The 17,495-nt window shown below is 41.6% G+C and overlaps 1 protein-coding gene across 4 annotated transcripts in view; it reads right to left on the reverse strand.

Moving 5' to 3' along the window:
- Window positions 1-17,495, reverse strand: part of Tcaf1 (TRPM8 channel-associated factor 1) — a 47,387-nt gene that overhangs the window by 2,701 nt on the left and 27,191 nt on the right. For 2 of the 4 annotated variants that reach the window (NM_001399349.1, NM_001399348.1), the window contains 7 exon segments: window positions 2,346-2,643; window positions 4,138-4,475; window positions 5,723-5,962; window positions 6,269-6,482; window positions 7,010-7,107; window positions 7,361-8,355; window positions 14,367-15,000. In NM_001399349.1, the coding sequence (NP_001386278.1) occupies window positions 2,386-2,643; window positions 4,138-4,475; window positions 5,723-5,962; window positions 6,269-6,482; window positions 7,010-7,107; window positions 7,361-8,355; window positions 14,367-14,986 (2,763 nt within the window). In that variant the 5' untranslated portion in view covers window positions 14,987-15,000 and the 3' untranslated portion in view covers window positions 2,346-2,385. 4 annotated transcript variants of the gene reach the window in all.

The following is a 17,495-nucleotide window of genomic DNA, read 5'->3' on the forward strand; positions in this document are numbered from 1 at the left end:
TTCCTCTTCACCAATGTTTAGGAGAAGCAGAGACTTTTTGTCCTGCTAAGTTTAGATAGAGACTATGTATGAAGGGCACAGAGTCTGGCAAGCAGGAGTATAAACGTTCGGTGTTGCTGATTTGTTTCTTTATTTGATTATTCAAAGCACCATAATTATGAACACTCATTCTGTAATCACAATGCATGGCTTCAAAAATAATAGACCTACCACTATTAGCAATAGAGTCTTACATAATTTACTTAATCTCCATAAAATTCAGCTCTTTTATTCCTAAAATAAGGGTGATAATAGTTTCTACTTCATAAGATTATTGGGACAATTAAATAGCATAACATATATATATATATATATATATATATATATATATATATATATATATGGACCAATATAATGCTTGGCACATACTCAATATGTGATAATTGATAATAATTATTTTAAAGATGTTCAAAATCCCTATATGATAGATATATATGAAATAAATCTAGGATTGAGAAGTTGTACAATAAAGACACACACACACACACAAATATCTTCTAGTCTCTGCATTCACTCACTTACAAGCTATGCAAATAAAACGGATTATACTAAAATAAATAAACAAAAAGAAATCAGAAAATTAGTGGTGCACAACATCAATCCTAGATATAACATTAATTAAAATCATAAAAGAAACTTTAAATTAAATGGGGGAAACCAAGAGATCTTTGAATGTATACTAATTAAATAAAAGTTGGATTAGCTCTGTGGAATTTCTTGTTTCAAAGTAAAGTTTTCCATAAATGTAGAGTCAGTAAACCCCAACAGCAATTATGTCTTAAATTGTCACTATGGGAATATAAATAACATTTAAAAGCTGGGTGTCTATTGTTTTCTAAACAATGTCTATTGATGGTTAAACACTATCTTAGGATTGCTCTAGATTTTGCCAAGATCTCTTCTCTGAATTTTATGAAAGCAGGAATTAAAGCTGAAAGAACTGGATAAAGAGGTCAAATGTCAATAGCTGTAAAAGACAAAAGAAAAAGGACTACATTGTGAATGAGGGTGTGGTTGTGCACACCTGTAACACCAGCACTTGGATGCCAAGGATGAAAAAGCATTGCCCTACCTATCATAGAGAGGGCCTGTCTCAAGCATCCAGCAAAATACTACAATGCAAGCTTAGAATCTTTCCTTTAGATTCATAAAGTTATGAAGCAGAGTTATTTTAGAGGTTGAAATGTATAATATAGGACAGGATAGGGCAGATAAGAGTTATTTAAGTTTATTTAATGTGTTTGTGTGGGTGGAGGTCAGAGGACAACATGCAAGAGATAGGTCTCCCACTGTGCGAGTTCTGAGGATTGAACTCAGGTTTTGGGTCTTGGCAGCAAGTGTCTTTACCCACTGAGTCCTCTCTCGGGCACTTGATAACAGTTATGTACTGTATATGGCAAAAAATTACAAATGATTGTGAATGTTCTCGGCCTGAAGAAATGATAGATATTGGAGGAGACGGGTGTGCTTTGTCTAATTCAAGTATTTAAAAATATATTCATATTAAATGATATATTGTTAATATATGTGGGCTTTATATTTATGTATCAGTTTAAAAAATTAAAAGTTTATGACAGTATCTGTTACTAGCACCTAAAATTAAAGTTTAGTTCCAGAATGTTGTTGGGTTAATTAGATAACAAAATTGGCAAATGATGTTTTCTCAATACCCACTAACCTCCCTAATCACTTTTAGAGGCATTGTATAACTCCCAATAATCATATGAAATAGATCCCAATGTATAGAATGAGGCCATAAAGTCAAGGAGAAGTCAAGGATCTTGCTGGTAACATACAAATGGTCAATTAAAGACCTGGAATTTGGGCACAAGGAGTCTAAGAGAAAGGCTGATGTTAACTTCTGAGCTGTGGGACCTAATGGGCCAGCATGAAATGGAACCACCCTTTAGTTGGCATCCACCAAACAGTCCGTAAGCTTCTTTAAAACCATCTGTCAGCCTCTCCATGTCCACCTGCAAGAGGCAGAGACTTTTATACCTGTCCCAAAGCCACAGAGGCCAAGGCTCCATGGCTCATCAAGATGGCCGGAGAGAAACAAATTCCCAAGCTCCCAGCGCTAGGCCAATACAGGGTCAGCAGGGTGCCTGACAACTGAGAAGCAGAAGGGTCCGGCTCATAAGCACAGGCCTTGTTCTTAAGAAATTCTGGCTTCATTTTGTGCTGTGTTCTTAACCTACTTCCTAGAGCAGAAGTTGGTCATAAGACACAGGAGCAAGGAATTAAGAGGTGAAAGCTAGAACTTTAGAAGACAGAGGTAGAGGAAAAAAAAAACCATCTCTGCCTACCTCCCCAAACCTCTCTACCTGCCACCTCGATGGGCACTCCTTACAACTGTGTGAGAAGATACAATTTCATTATATTTTCTTTCCATTCAGGCAGATAGGCTAAGCTTGTAGCCACTTCTTTCTGGATAGGCCAGGCCCAGGCCTCAAAGAACGGAGCCAGATTCTTCTGCACTTGCTGGGAGAACATCTTGACCCAGAGATTCATTTTGTTGACGTTGTCTGTGGGCGAGTTCGTTGTCTGGTTTCTGTACTCAGTGAAGAGACGAATAAATGGCTCCCAACCAAAGGCCTCTTGAAGCTAGAAAGGGAAAGTTGGAAGTAAGTGAGACATCCAATCTACAGAAAGAAGGTCCAACACATAAGTGATCTTAATGAGCTCAATGTGCTAAACTTTACCTTTGCATCCATCACTAAGAATTTGGTGTGCTGGCCTCATGCCCTACTCTGATTTTCTAATCTTAAGAAAAATGTTGAGGCTAGCACGGTGCTTGCAGACCCTCAGTGAGTGATGGGTAGGGAAACAGCTCCAGGGCTTAGTGTTTCCTGCCACTGTCACCGTCTATCCGCTCATGAGATCATGAATGGAGTAATGTGATTTACACACAGGGATTTAAAAATTGTCGGGGTGGAACAAGCCTTATTATCTTTCCCAGTAGCAAGGTTAAATTCCAATAGCTTGGAAAGCCACACGATTCTCAGTCATCCTCACATTAATTCACAAGGCCACTAAAAACGGCCTTTGGAAAAGGAAGTGACTCAAGTGGGTGTCTCTAGACAGTCCAGTTAATTAGAACAAAAAATGAGCGTTAGAAGATGCCACTGGAAAGAGTCGCATGGCTTCTTTGACAGTAACTTTCATGAGACTATTGGAAAGAGCCCAGGCTAGCCAGGATCACAGGGCTTTGCAGTCAAGGGGCCACATGGTAGTTACCAGAGCCAACATGTCTTCATTTCATGGATGAGCAAAGTCATTCATGCAAGGAGAAAGTAGCAGTGAGCATGGACAGAGAAGGATTTGAACAGGCGCAAGAATCAGAATAAATCATGCCTGGCTTGAATTTAACATGATGTCACTCCCCACAGTGATCTAGGGACTGATCTCAGGCACTGGGACTGAAAACCAGGGCACTGAATGACAGTTCAAAGTCAAGGTAAACCTCCAAACTCAAGGCAGAGAGGAATCCTGGGTTGCTTACATATGGTGGAATCTGTGGCAAAGTCAAGCTCTAGTAAGGAGACAATATATACATCTAAGGAAAAATTGAATCTAAGGAAAAATAGCCCGTTATAGAATATGTGATGAGAGTTGCCTGATAGCTGCTAGGTAGGAAAGGTTGGTTTCAGTCATTGGTTTGCCTGGCTTTAAAGTCACAGAGAAAAAAGTGTATTTGTAGTAATCTATGTGCCTCAGCCAGGTTTAAGATGTTTTTTAAGTGCTATGCTTTTGTGCCTCTCAACAGGGGTACAGATGACATTATTTTTTTTTTCGGAGCTGGGGACCGAACCCAGGGCCTTGCACTTGCTAGGCAAGCGCTCTACCGCTGAGCTAAATCCCCAACCCCTTACAGATGACATTATTAAGTCAGTTCAGGGCTGTGCACTTTGCAGTGTCATACAAAATACTGTACCAAGAGGCATCATTACATGCTGTTATCCCCAGATTCTCTTATTCTCAAGTAGCTGAGTGTGGGAGGCCGATGCAGCAGTGGTCTCTGGGGTCGCTACCTTACCATTTAATTATGGGGCCTTGGTAGTGCCACTTGTCGTATCACCCTCCAGTCTTCCCCAGTACCTGTAGGTACGTTTCCAACGCAGTCCAGGCATTCCAGTTTTTCACATTGGGTCCCTTGCTTAAATACATTCGGACTCTCTTCTCCCGAACAGGGGGCCATAGCGCAATGTTGGCACGGCTTCGAGGTATGCCCAGAACTGTTTCATGCACATAAACACACCACAGGTTGCATGTGGCTTCCGTAGTATGTGGGGGGAACTCCCACTCCTGCCTCTGCTGGTTGCGGCCCAGCTCATGCACAGGACCCCACAGTCCCTTGGTCCGGATGAGCTTCTCACTAATGAGCTCCTGCACTGACTCCAGATGGCACATGATGGGGTACCCTGCATGCATCCAGCCTGGGGACACAGAAGAGAGGGAGAAGGTCAGAATCCTCCCATTCTGAGGAAGGATCAGAGGAATCAGAGGGGTCAGGTATATATCATGAGAACAAGGCTCATTAAACCAACGGACTGGGACTCAAGGAATTTGCACAGATTATAGAGCCTACAGGAGTCTAACCCAGATCCCCTACCTATACGTCATAGCTGAGTAACTCGGTGTTTTTGTGGAAATCCTAACAGTGGGAAGGGGGGCTGTTCCTGACTGCTTTGTCTACTTGTGGGACCCTTTTGCCCCTCCTGGGTTGCCTTGTGCAGTCTTGATGTGATGGCATGTGCCTGGAATGTAGCTTATTATGTTTTGTTTGGTTGATATCCCTGGGAGGCCTGCTCTTGCTTGAGGGGACATGGAGTGGGGTGGAACTGGGGGATAGAGGAAGTAGGGAAGAGAGATGGGAGGTACGGGCTAGAGACAGGGGCGGGAGAAACTGGTGAGGATGTAATGTGTGAGAGAGGATAAAAAATACTTTAAAAACAAACAAAAGAATCCCGCCCCCCCCACCTCATCACTAAATTTGTCTCTGAACCGTTTCTTTTCCCAGTAGCCCAGGCCCCTTCTAACACCCATACTGCTCCAAGATACCATGTAAACCCAGACACTCGCAGGCTTTTCCCTCTGCTCATTCTGTACTGACGTTTTCACCTTGCCCCGACTTGAGCCCTGGGGAGGACAGATTGCTGAGGACCATTCATACTGTTATGTGAGTGTCCTGCTTTGGGGAGCAGGGTAGTGATGGTATAGGTGCGATGTGAGGCTGTGTAAGGGTGCCTCCACCCTGTTCTTAGATATGGAATTAAATACATTGATACATTACAAGATCACTCATGCATTGTAAAATCAAGGATTAGAGAAATTTTGATGGTGTTTCCATGCTGTACCCGCAGCCTTTGTTTAAGCTTCTTGGTTCCTTTGCAAATAGTTCTTTGTTCAGAGTTTTCCAGGACTCTCAACTAGGTCAAGGCCCTCTCTTATATTTTCCCACTGCTTTAAAATTCCCTAGAGGCACCTCAGGTCGCATCTCTCGATGTCTTTGATGAAACTTCTTGACATGCTGACATAAGGTACTATTGATTTCATGTGTAAGTCTTCCCTTTTCCATTTAAACAGCAAGGAATATAGCTACATGTCTTGTTAGCAAAACATTTTTACTCTCCTTGCCTTCTAGTGGGTGAACACACACACACAGAGCTTCTGGGGCACCCACCTACTGAGATCTGAACATCAGCCACTATCCTCTGTGGCAGCCGCAAAGGGAAGGGCTCGCCTCCCAACTTAGCCACAGCCTGCATCACCTCATCCCAGAGGCGGAGCAGTGGCTCAGGGTTCTCCAGAGTTCGAAGATTTGCAGTAGGCACAGTCAAGATGAGGTTGTCAGTGGCCAGTTCTCCCCACGGACCTGGATATTCCAGGAGACGCCTCTTCCACTCTTCCTTGGATGTCTCCCCTATAAAGAAAGTCAATAGAAGTAGTGCCTTGAAATACCTTTCCCCAAATCCTTTCAGTTAAAACATACATACAACTTTGACTCCAGATGAGAACCGCAAGCTAAGAAACAGCTACATCCCTTTTCTCCACCCATTTTGGAAGACCCTATATGTGTGACTTATTTATTCTTCCTTGCACCAAAGCAGAACGTAAAGAAAACAGTCATCTCCCTCCACTTGTCTACCCATCTCTTCCTTTTTCCCAGAAAGCTCTTCCTTTTCAGCTTCTCCCACCGCTCAGTGTGAACCTTATAGTGTCTACTTACCTAGCTTGTAGAATGGGGCACGAACGGCTCCCTTCACTGTGAGGGGCACAGTACCCAGTTTGCTATTCTGAGGCACAATGATATAGAGGAGACCACCCCAGAGGCAGTTGATTGATTTCATGGGTTTATCCAAGCAACACCGGTTAATCACAAGGGGGCCTCGGAAGAGCTTGCTGGCCCTGGTCAGGTCATCAGTGTGACAGCCAATTTGTATCTGGAGCAGAGAAATCACCCTCAGTCACATGGAGTACGTGGGTGGCACAAGAAAACATAGGAGGCAGACTCAGAAGGGTCATTAGGTTATGACCCCATGTACCGCTGACGCTGTCATGTATAACAGTATGAAAATCATAGCATTTCTTGAGTTCACATGTACTAAGTTATGGGATGGAAAGTAAACTACTATTCACTGACTGAATATCTACAAAATAACAGTTAACCTTCCATTCAAGGCATTTCCTAGTCCCTATTGTATGATGTAAGTTGAAAGAACAAATTTTAAGAGTAGAGATTGCTATTCTGAGGGAAGATGGTTTAGACTCCTGGGCTCTAAGATGTATCATTTTGATATATTTTGTTATATATCAAAACACATTTTTCTCAGCATTAAGAAGGGAAAGGTGTTTACAAAAACTGCCCCAAACAGCCAGTAGGGTTTTTCACAGACCACCAACAATGCCAGTTGGGATAGCAAGACCATTTGAATTTTGCATCATTTGGTGAGATGGGGAGTGGCCTTACCTTCAGATCAGCAGAGGCAGCATCTTCAGGCAAGGAGACATCTATGACTTGCCTTCCAGGTATGTAGAGTCCAGTGCTCATCCAGCAGTATCGGGTGCCTGCCAAAGCACAGGAAGGGCAGGCTTCATCCCTGCTCTCTACAGTGCTGTACGGACCCCTCGTGACTTCAGCTCCTCCTTTCCCCACCATGTTGCTGTGACCCTTTCAAACACTGCCCAGTACCTGACCCCTATCATCTTGAAGAGGAAGGCAATGAAGGATAGTGATGACCAAACCTGCCAAGACTGCAGCAATCTCATGTCCCTGTTTTGCAGATGCCCGTAAAACCAAGCTCCCATCCTTCTGCCATACCTGGATTGGTGCAGTTGACATCCACGGTGATGGGAGACTCTGAGGGGCGTAGGTAGCAGCTGCTGTACACATCTTCAATTTCTGGGATTAGCAGTGAGAGGTCACTTCCAGAGTGGGCCAGACCTGTGGCCAGGGAAAGCATGGCCCCCCTACAACAGTCATTGATGACCGGGTTCTCTCTGGTTGCCACTGGAAGCCGGTAGCGACTCAGCAGCTTCCGCAGGAGTCTGTGCACGGACATGTAAGCAGGGATCTCCTCTGCAGGAATCTGCAGGAAAGCTGCCCCATCTGGGCCCAGCTTGGCTAGCCAGCCCTTCTCCACATTTCCTCTTTTCCTGCCCATTATCACCTGGAACTCTGCCAGGGTAGAGCGGAAGTGATAGGTCCTTGTTCCTGCTTTTGGGATATGGAAAGGTCCTGGATTGAGGCTTTGGCTTGTGATGCTGATACCAAAGGCATTGAGGAGCAGGTTTCCTGGGAATCGAGCCAGTGGGGACACTCCTGGGTTCTTAAAAGCCCACCACCAGGCTTGGGTTCCAACAAACAGCCCACCACCCTCAGCTACAAACTCCTGTAGTTCCTTAACTCCCACATCACTTGTGGGTTCGAAGCAATAGACACTTGCGTCACTGGTCAGTTGGGGCTCAATGCTGGTGTCTATACCCCCTACTGCAAGCAGACCACTTAGTGTTCTCAGCTCGGTCTGTACCACAATCTTGCCTCTGCGGCCGCCATCTAGCCAGCGGACAGCATTGAGCAGAAAGGGGCCGAGTTTACCCACAGTGAATAATACCTTATGACCAGTTACAACCACCCGACCCCGGCCATAGCGGGCAGCAGCTATCACACAGCCATGGTGGGTATCTAGCCCCAAAGGAAAAGCCAAAGACCCATGCACTAGTAGCTGGGATGGGAAGCAGTCCGAGTTGGTGATATCCAGGTCTGAGATGCCATGTAGAAGCTCATCTCTGTCTTCTGAGAGGTCATCTTCACAACTGCAAAAGACACATTCACGTTCCTGGTTAGGAGGACCACTCTACTTGTAGTTCCTTTAAGATTGCCTGCTGCACAAGGGCACTCACTATTGCTTTAATTAATCTTGTTTTCAGTTATTGTAGAAGATCTGGGACAACAGAGTGGATGGAAATTTTTTGGGGAAGGAGACACAAGATCTCTATTAATTCTGTTATGTTCATTTTCAAATCACCATTTCTTCAAAGGAAACTCTATGGAAAAAAATCTTGCTGTGTTTATCTGATACTAAACTTAAGATAGCACATTCTAGACTGAATGTTTATTCCACCCATGTTTTCCAGAATACAAAGAATTAGGTGAGGAATTATGTTTTTATTCTTATAATGAGTCTTACTGATACATTTCACACCACTAATGTTATAAAGGAAAAGTCTGTGGAGAACAGAGTTCATGCAGTCAGCGAAGAGTCAGTTTCTTAGAAGATGGGGTTGGGGTTAGTCATTAGCCTTGACTCTCATGAGACCTGTGGTTCCTTAGACCACTACCTACATCTAAAACTTCACCTGTGTGTTGCTTGCCCAACATGAGTGCTGGAATGCTGTGGGGTTTTGCTCAGCACTGGTGTTTTTCCTACTCATAATACATGCCCTTTCCTGCTGAGGACCTTAAGCTACTTATAAATGCCAAAGGGAGAACGAGTCCTGGATGCTTAGGATGATTTCCATACACTTGCAATTCCAGAATCGAATCTGTCACTTCTGTTAGGGATCAAGCTATGGCAGTCATGTGTCAGGAGCCAGAATAGGGGTGGAGAATGGATTTTCAATCCCAGTGCTGTTCAGAGCTCTGACTAAATGGTGAGAAACTGGAGTCTTGCAGCAGATTGGCCTTCTACTATCTTGGGGTAACACCCAAGAAAATCATTTTTTCTGGCTCTGATTTTACTTCTCTTTCATGGTCTTCTGAGATGGGATAGAAAATAGAGATGAACTTGCAGTACAACAGGGCACGAATCAGCAAAGCGGGAGAGGGGTTATTTATATTGGACACCACATAAAGGATCAGATGAATCAGAAACCTCCAGGAACAGAAGAGTGCGGGATGCATGTAAGAGAAGGTGAAGGAACAACAGGGCCAGGGTGATCATTTGTTTGTGACAATAAGTCACAGGCACCAGTAAAGATCAGTCCAGAATTCTGGTGCACCTTACAGTGGACAAAAATCACCACATATCACAGCATACAGATGCTCAACAGGCATATAAAAAGGTGCTTGCCACCATTACTCACAATGGAAACAATTAAAATTCACAATAAGGTATGGATCCCCATCTACTAGAATGAGTATTATCAAATATCAAAAAATATCAAGTCTGATGATGACTTGAAGAACAGGGAATTCTTGCACACTGTTGGAAGGAATGTAAACTAGTAGGACCAATATAGAAAGTGGTTTGGAAAGTCCTTGAATTGACTCAGGCAATTCTCTATTGGGTGTATACCCAAAGCAAATAAGATCAGTGCCTTCCAGACTCCCATGTTCTTTGAAGCATTTTTACAATAGCCAAGATAAAGAAGAAAATCTCAGCGTACATGCTGGTGAGAGGTTCGCTTGTTATGTGAAGTTTTGGCGAGAACATTATTTAATTTCCCTTGGGTTACACTTAGAAAGGAGATGGCTGAATCCTATCAATCTTTCCCTTTTGTGGTCCCGTACATTGTCTTCCACAGCAATCTTTGCCTAATGTGGGGTTGCAAGTGGTTTCTTTTGTGTGTGTGTGTGTGTGTGTGTGTGTGTGTGTGTGTGTGTGTGTGTGTGTGTGTGTGTGTGTGTGCGCGCGCTGTAACAAAAGTTTTTCAATTTTCTTTTGTTCTTGGGTCTGGATCTACTTTTGAGTATTTTGTGTGAAACGGGTTAAGGATCAAAGTTCATCTTTCCCATAAGGGTATCTCATTGTTCCTGATCCGTATGTTGAAAACACTGCTTTTTCGTCACTGAGCAAATCTCTCTGGACTATGTGGTCTGTTTCAGTGACTGATCTGTCTACCCTTATGCCAGTTTCACAATGTTTCGATCACACAGTTCATTTCACCTCTTTTCAGTACACAGGCATTGGAGTATCCATTCGCCAGATGGGTGCATATAGTGCAGAGAGAGGGTCTCTGAGAGCAGGTGAGATGGCTCAGTGGATGAAGGTATTTTCTGTACAACCCTAGAGACATGAGTTTGAACTAAAATCCCTAAAATCCATGTGAAAGACAAAGGACAGCACTGATTCTATTTTCTTCTGGCCTCCACACATGTGCTTGCACATGCTCGTCCATCCTCCATACCTCTCTCAAGTATACAATAATGACAATAATAATAATAATGATAAATGTAAAAAGATAGTTTCATAATTCTTTGATTAGAATATATTGTATAATTGTTAGATTTTTATTACTATCTATTGTATACTAATAATATACTTAATTTATAAATTAAACTTTAGTACATTTAGCTATGTATAGAATAGTCCATTTTCCAATTTTTCTTGTCTTAAAGAACTTGTGGAGTGCTTTCAATATAATGCTGAAGAGAAAGGATGACCACAGTCCTTGCTTTGTTCTCATTTCTAAGGTAGACACAGTTACCCTTTTATCCTTAATAATATTTCTCTAGCTGGATATATACAAAGGCACACACCTGTAATCCTACAACTTGGGAGGTGGAGGCAGCAGGATTTATGGAGTCCAAGGCCAGATTTAGCTTCATAGCACTTCAAGACCAGCCTGTGTTTTATGAGACCCTTTCTCAAAAAAGCCCAATGAAACAAAATAAAATCAACTGGACAAAGTGAGGTTTTGAGCTGCATGCCTCTTATATGGAGTCTGTTGATGTGTTATCATGATTGAGTATGAAATCTTGTTAAGCATTTTGTGTGTATTCATTGAATTGCATGACCTTCTTATTCTTAACATTATCATGCTAAATTAACTAGGCATCTGATTGCTAAACCAGTAACTTATACCCAGAAGAACTGAATTTTGCTATGATCTCTCTCTATATATATTAATATATTAAGCTATTTCACATATTAATATTTAATCAAGAACTTTGCATCTATATTAATGAATATTGCTCTATGGGTTTCCTTTCCTTAGTCTTTTTTTTTTCACTTTATTGTTTTGTTTGTGTGCGTATGAGTGAGTGAGTGCACATGCATATGCAAATGCAAAAGATTGGTATCATGTTAGGTACCTTCCTCAATCAATCACTTTCTTTCTTACTTTCTGAGACAGGGTCTCTTCGTGGATCCAGGCTTATCAACTGAGCTGGACCACCTGGCCAGTAAGCTCAGGACATCCTCCTGTTTTTCTTCCTCAATGTACAGATTACAGATGACTCCCCCTCCCCGCACCATGGATTTAAGGGAATCCAACTCAGGTCTTAATCATGCTTACATCACAAGCATTTTCCCTACTGAAACCATCTCACCAGCCCTTTCTCTAATTTTTGTACAACAGAAATGCTCGTGAAACAATAGAGTTGGGGGTGCTTTCCTCCTACGTTCTGGAAGAGTCTCTGTGTGGGATTCTTATTATTTGCTTCTTCAAAGCTTGATAAAATTCATCAGTAAGTCTATCAGGGACTGGGGAGCTGTTGTGCTCTTGCTGATTTTTAAATATATATATTTATATACATATATATACATACATATATATTAAAATTCAAAACAGTAGGGGAGTTGTATAATACAGTTTCTTTCTATCTTTGACATAACTACTGAAAAAGTGTTAAACAACCCAGTTACACTTGATAGAGCTAAGGCCTTAAGACAGGTTAAGTACTAGTTACTAAAGTTCTTAGCTAAACAGGTGGCAAATGCCTATCAGACCACTTAGAATGCTGAGGTAGAGCGGACACTAGTGTAAGGCTAGACTGGACTTTATATTGAGCTCTGCCAATGAACAAAAATGACTAACTTTTTGTTATTATTATTATTATTAATTATTATTATTGCAAAAACTAATACAGTTTTGATTGGCCTATAACTCATCATATAGGTCGGGCTGGTCTGAACTCACTATGTAGACATTTGCCTACATCGGCTTCCTGAGTGATGAATTAAAAGCATGAGCTATCATGCCTGAAAAACTCTTTATCAATTTTACTTGCCTTTCTGTTAATGACTACTAGAATTCAAACCAGTAAATCACCTTTTGTATAATATTGGGGTGCTTTAATTACAATTCAATTTATTTTAGTATATATTGTCTTTTTTTCTTATGTTTAGTTTCATATTTGTGGCTATTGAGAAGTCTGTCCAATTCATTTAAGTTAACGAATTCATTGGCATAAATTGTATAAATAGTTATCTATTACCCTTAAATGTCTATAAACCCACATTAATGACCCTCCTTCCATTTTTGAAATTCTTAATTGTCTCCTGTTGTTATGATCAGCTTATCCAATGGCTTATTACTTTATTGATTTTTTCCCATTAAGTAATTATTGGTTTTCCTGATTTACTCTATTCTACACTTCTTCAATACATAACTAGCAACAACCTCTAAGGATTTGTAGATCCCTATTGCAAATACTTATCTACACCTGCCTGATATTTTCCAAGCCACTTGTGGAGATTGGCTAATGTTTATCTTCAACTTTTAAAATTCTGAAATCTTTTTGGTAATCTGAAAGTCAAAAGATTTTTCTGTTGCCAATATCATTTCATGAATAATCAGGCTAGATAAGACACCCATAAATTTGAAAGCTGGCTAATTCAAGTTTCAGCGTGGTATTTAAGCAAAAGTATTCATTTAGAGCACTTGGGTATTCAGAACATGAGCATTTCTCTGACATCCATTTCTGCAAATGCCTGATGACTTTGGGAACACCCAAGGGTCTTTCTAACCAAGAGATCCATAGTCTGAAAGGGAATGGTGCCCTAAAAAGGAACCCAGAGGTCCTACTCCAACACTCCTCTTCTAGATGGAAAGAGTTGGAAGGACATTCTAAGGACACATCATACAGTTACTGGCCTCAGATCCCAGTTTCCAGATTCTTCTGCACTACAATGCACAACATCTTGCTACACAGTTACTCGGTTTTTTAATGTCTTTACTGCCATTAGAGATACTTCTGTGCACTGATGTTCAGATTTTTGTAACTCATCTTAATGTGTAAATCTGAAATTTATCTTACGAAATAATATATGTCACAGGACATAATCAATAAACTCTGGAATAACTAATGTATAAATAGACAAAAAAAAAGATTGAACTCCTTGTAGAAGCCCCAATTCTGAGTTAAAATCAAACAAGATTCCTTCTTACCAAAAATATAGGGTCACAGATTGACAGGTTAATTTGTCATGAATATTTATTAATTTAGCTTATTCATCATCCCTCTAAAGGCCTTACTGTATTTTCCTCACCCAATCTGACTCCTTTGTTTCCATCAATCAGAAATAACAGTATTATTTCTTCCAAGAAAGCTAAGAAATATCATTCGACTCCAGGGATAAACTTTAGTCTTCTAATGACCAGCATTAGTATGTAGTATTGTCCTGTCTCTTTTCCATCTCAACTTCCAAATGCACAACTTCCTGATTCCATGTTAACTGCATGGAAAGATTTCAAAATGCTTCTCACAGCTCTTCTGACTTTGGTCCAGAGGGGATATATATATATATATATATATATATGTATGTATGTATATATATATATATTTTTTCCTAATAGTTTCTTCTTCTTCACAGCAAAGAAACTCCCTATGAACCTTCCTACATAAAGCAGGCCAATTCTTGGGGTCAACAGTACTTTTCAGCTAAGTTCTGAAGAAGATCATAGTCAAAATTCTTCTCCTCCTCAAAGAGCTAAATGGATTGGTCCAGGGAGGCAGTGTTGCTTCTGAGCCTCAGAGTATTAAAAAGCACCTAACTGACTGTGGCAAATATGTGACTGAGTTTCAAATTCTTTTCTGATAGCATGGAATCATGTCAGGTTTTTAGTAGAAGACCAGCTTCCCACTATGGTAAGACACTCACCGAACTAAGATGGGTATCTTAGGCATCTTCTTGGAGACTTTATAGCAATTCGTGTCCGCTTTGTTGTCAGTGAAGTACACACCAGCCACACTGGTCACCAGATTCCCAGGAAAGGAGAACAGTACTCTATCATCTTCACCCGGGTTATCCCAATCCCAGGCTTGGCCTCCTATGAGCAAGCCCCCGCCACGTTTCACAAACTGGAGTAGCTTATCCGTCATGGTTTCATTGTAGGCATCGATGCAGTAAACCCCCAGAGAGTCATTCACTTCTGGTTCAATCTTTGACTCTATTCCACAGCTCTCGAGGATTTTCACCAATGGTGCTAAAGATGAGTGCACACCAATGGTTGACTCAGAAGAGGAACGAAGCCATCCAACAGCATTGACAAGAAAGACAAAGAGCTGGCTTTCCACCAAGAAGTCCTCATGAGATGCTACCACCATGCGACCTCTGCCATAGGAAGAGGCAGCAATGAGGACCTGGCCTACATCATTCACCATTATAGGAAAAGAAGCCTCTCCAATAAGAAGCAGTTCACATGGAACGGAATCATCAGGGATATCCCAACTTGTTACTCCATTCATAAGCGCCTCAAAGGTAGCAGACGGAGTTGCCATGGTTCTGTTGGTTCCTGCAGAGTAAAAAAAAAAGACTCATTTAGCAAAGAATGGTTAAACAAAACAAAACAAAAAAAAAAAAAACAAGCAAGGTATTTATTCAACCAGATATGGTAATGACATGACTGTATGATAAGACATAAAATGCACCCCATTTAGTCCATTGCCATCATTACCACCACAGAAGAAAGCAACACAGAAAGGAGAAATGGCGATAGTACCATGTCTCCCATAGGCAAAGTTGGAATTCCTAACCTGCTATCTATGAACCCGATAATTTGGAAATAAGGTTTCTGGAGGGAGATATTACTAGGTTAACAGGATGTTGTGCTGGATTTGGAAACCGAGAGACTGAAACAGGTTAGAAAGCCATCAGAAGATGAAGACAGAGAATGCGGTGAAGTGTCTGCAGACTAAGGAACATCGGGGATTGCTGGCAAACCCCAGAGGTTATAATAGAGACACGGAAAAACTCTACGTCCGAAATTCTAGAAGAAATAAGCACTGCTCAAATCTGGACCCTAAAATTCTAACCCTCTAGAACAGTCGTTCTCAACCTTCCTGATGCTGCAGCCTTTCAATTCGGTTCATGTTGTGTTGACCCCCAACCATAAAAATATGTCATTGCTACTTCATAACTGCAATTTTGCTATTGCTATGAATCATAATATAAATATCTGTCATAGAGGATACATGATATGTGACCCCTGAGAAAAGGTCATTATACCTCCAAAGGGGATGTGACCCACATTGCTCTAGAACTTGGAGGGGTAAAGATAGCATCATTTTGAGCCACCGTATTTGTGATCATTTGGTATGGATGCCTTGAGAACTGCTACAGTGGTATAGACTGCTCTCGTCCCACACTACGCATGCATCCCTCTTGGCTTCCTCTCTAGTCATATTAACCCCAGTTTGGAGCATTAGATCTCAGGCTGAATATTCAGGGATCCCTAGCTGGCATCTGTCACAAGCTGAATAAGAGGAGCATGAAGACTCTCCGTGGCTGCATACCATATCCCAGACAACAGGAAGCAGAAAGTAGCAAACTATGAACTTATGGCAGATTCTTCCATGCACCCGAGAGACACCTGAGGATCCTGTACCTGTGTATGTCAGCTCTTAAGTGTTCTTTGCTTCTTCACTGGGAGCGTCCCTCCCATGCTGCTCAACAATCTTCCAGCAATGTTTCGTCATGTGTGCATGCCATACATTTGCACATATACTTGTTTGGTTAAGAGTAAGTCATTTACTTTATATTTGTGAATAATATGGAATACTCACAAAGTAGACAAAGTAGTCTAACCTGTTGCTGGTTATTGAAACCGTCAGGCTGGGTGTTTATTGACTGTGGCTCCACAGTTTTCCTCTTTTGCAGCTAATATTAATGCTAATGCTAAGACCAATTTTAATGGCTATGGCATTTGTTTTTACATATCTCTGTGGACCCCTGAAAGTTCTTAGCTTGTGGGCTATGACTACCACAGCCATGGATGGAAAGAACATTCTCCCATGTAGCTAATAAACTCAAATCCCCATTGAAAGAGAGCAGCAACTACCTGTAGCATGTCACTAACTTACAGAAGCCTTATAATCGCAGCTGTGCATGGTGGCACACTTCTGAAACCTCAGCACATTGCCTCAGGTGGAGGCACTGTGAGGAAATATAGGCCTATTATGTTAAGCTGCTCTATGTCTTGTCATGTAATGTGGCTGCCTCTGGGACTTGATACAGTGGTACGGTCTGTCAAGAATTCGGGGCCAGTCTTGGCTACATGAGATGCTGCCTCAGGAAAAAAAAAAACTTCCCTTAAGGGAGGAAGAAGCTTTTCTAAGTAAAATTACATGGGCTAGATGCTTTCAGCTGTTAAATACCAGAGCTAACTTTTTACATACTTCAGAGAATATCTGAAGAATACAACCACCCAATATCTGGTGAGTGAGAAACTTGTCTCTTCCTCGCCCTTCCCAGTGTCCACAAATAACCAGGATAGCACATTGTGCACAGCCATGGTAATGTCCACTCTTCCCCTTCTTCTCATTTCCACCTGGTCACAAGCCCTGCCAGTGTCCTCACTGACAATCTGCCAGCACACTGTGATTAACCCAGTTTGGTTCTTTAGTAATTCAAGACTGAAGGAATCTGGTCCAAGTCTCTCCAGTCAGTTTTTAGCTTTATTATTCTGAATGTGCTCCAGTAATATCTTGTCCTTGAAAAGAAATTCATGCAGCTTCACCTGTATCCCCTGGAGAAAACCCTGCAAGTTTTCAGCTGATTCCCTTCTCCTCCCATCCTCCTTCCCAGAAACTACTACCCAAGCCAGGCTCTGCATCCATTTCCAGCTCGTCTTCTGTCTTCCTCTCACATCCCCACGGCTACTTTTCTGTCTATGGAAACTACTGTTCTAGGTTAAGATGAACACAGGAGAAAATTCGAGACATTTTCTATGAAAAAATAATCAGTCCCATGAGTCAGACAATGGGAAGTATAATTAAGATCAAAGGATGA

The sequence above is a fragment of the Rattus norvegicus genome, chromosome 4 (assembly GCF_021556685.1).
Source record: "Rattus norvegicus strain SHRSP/BbbUtx chromosome 4, alternate assembly SHRSP_T2T, whole genome shotgun sequence".
NCBI classification, from domain to species: domain Eukaryota; kingdom Metazoa; phylum Chordata; class Mammalia; order Rodentia; family Muridae; genus Rattus; species Rattus norvegicus.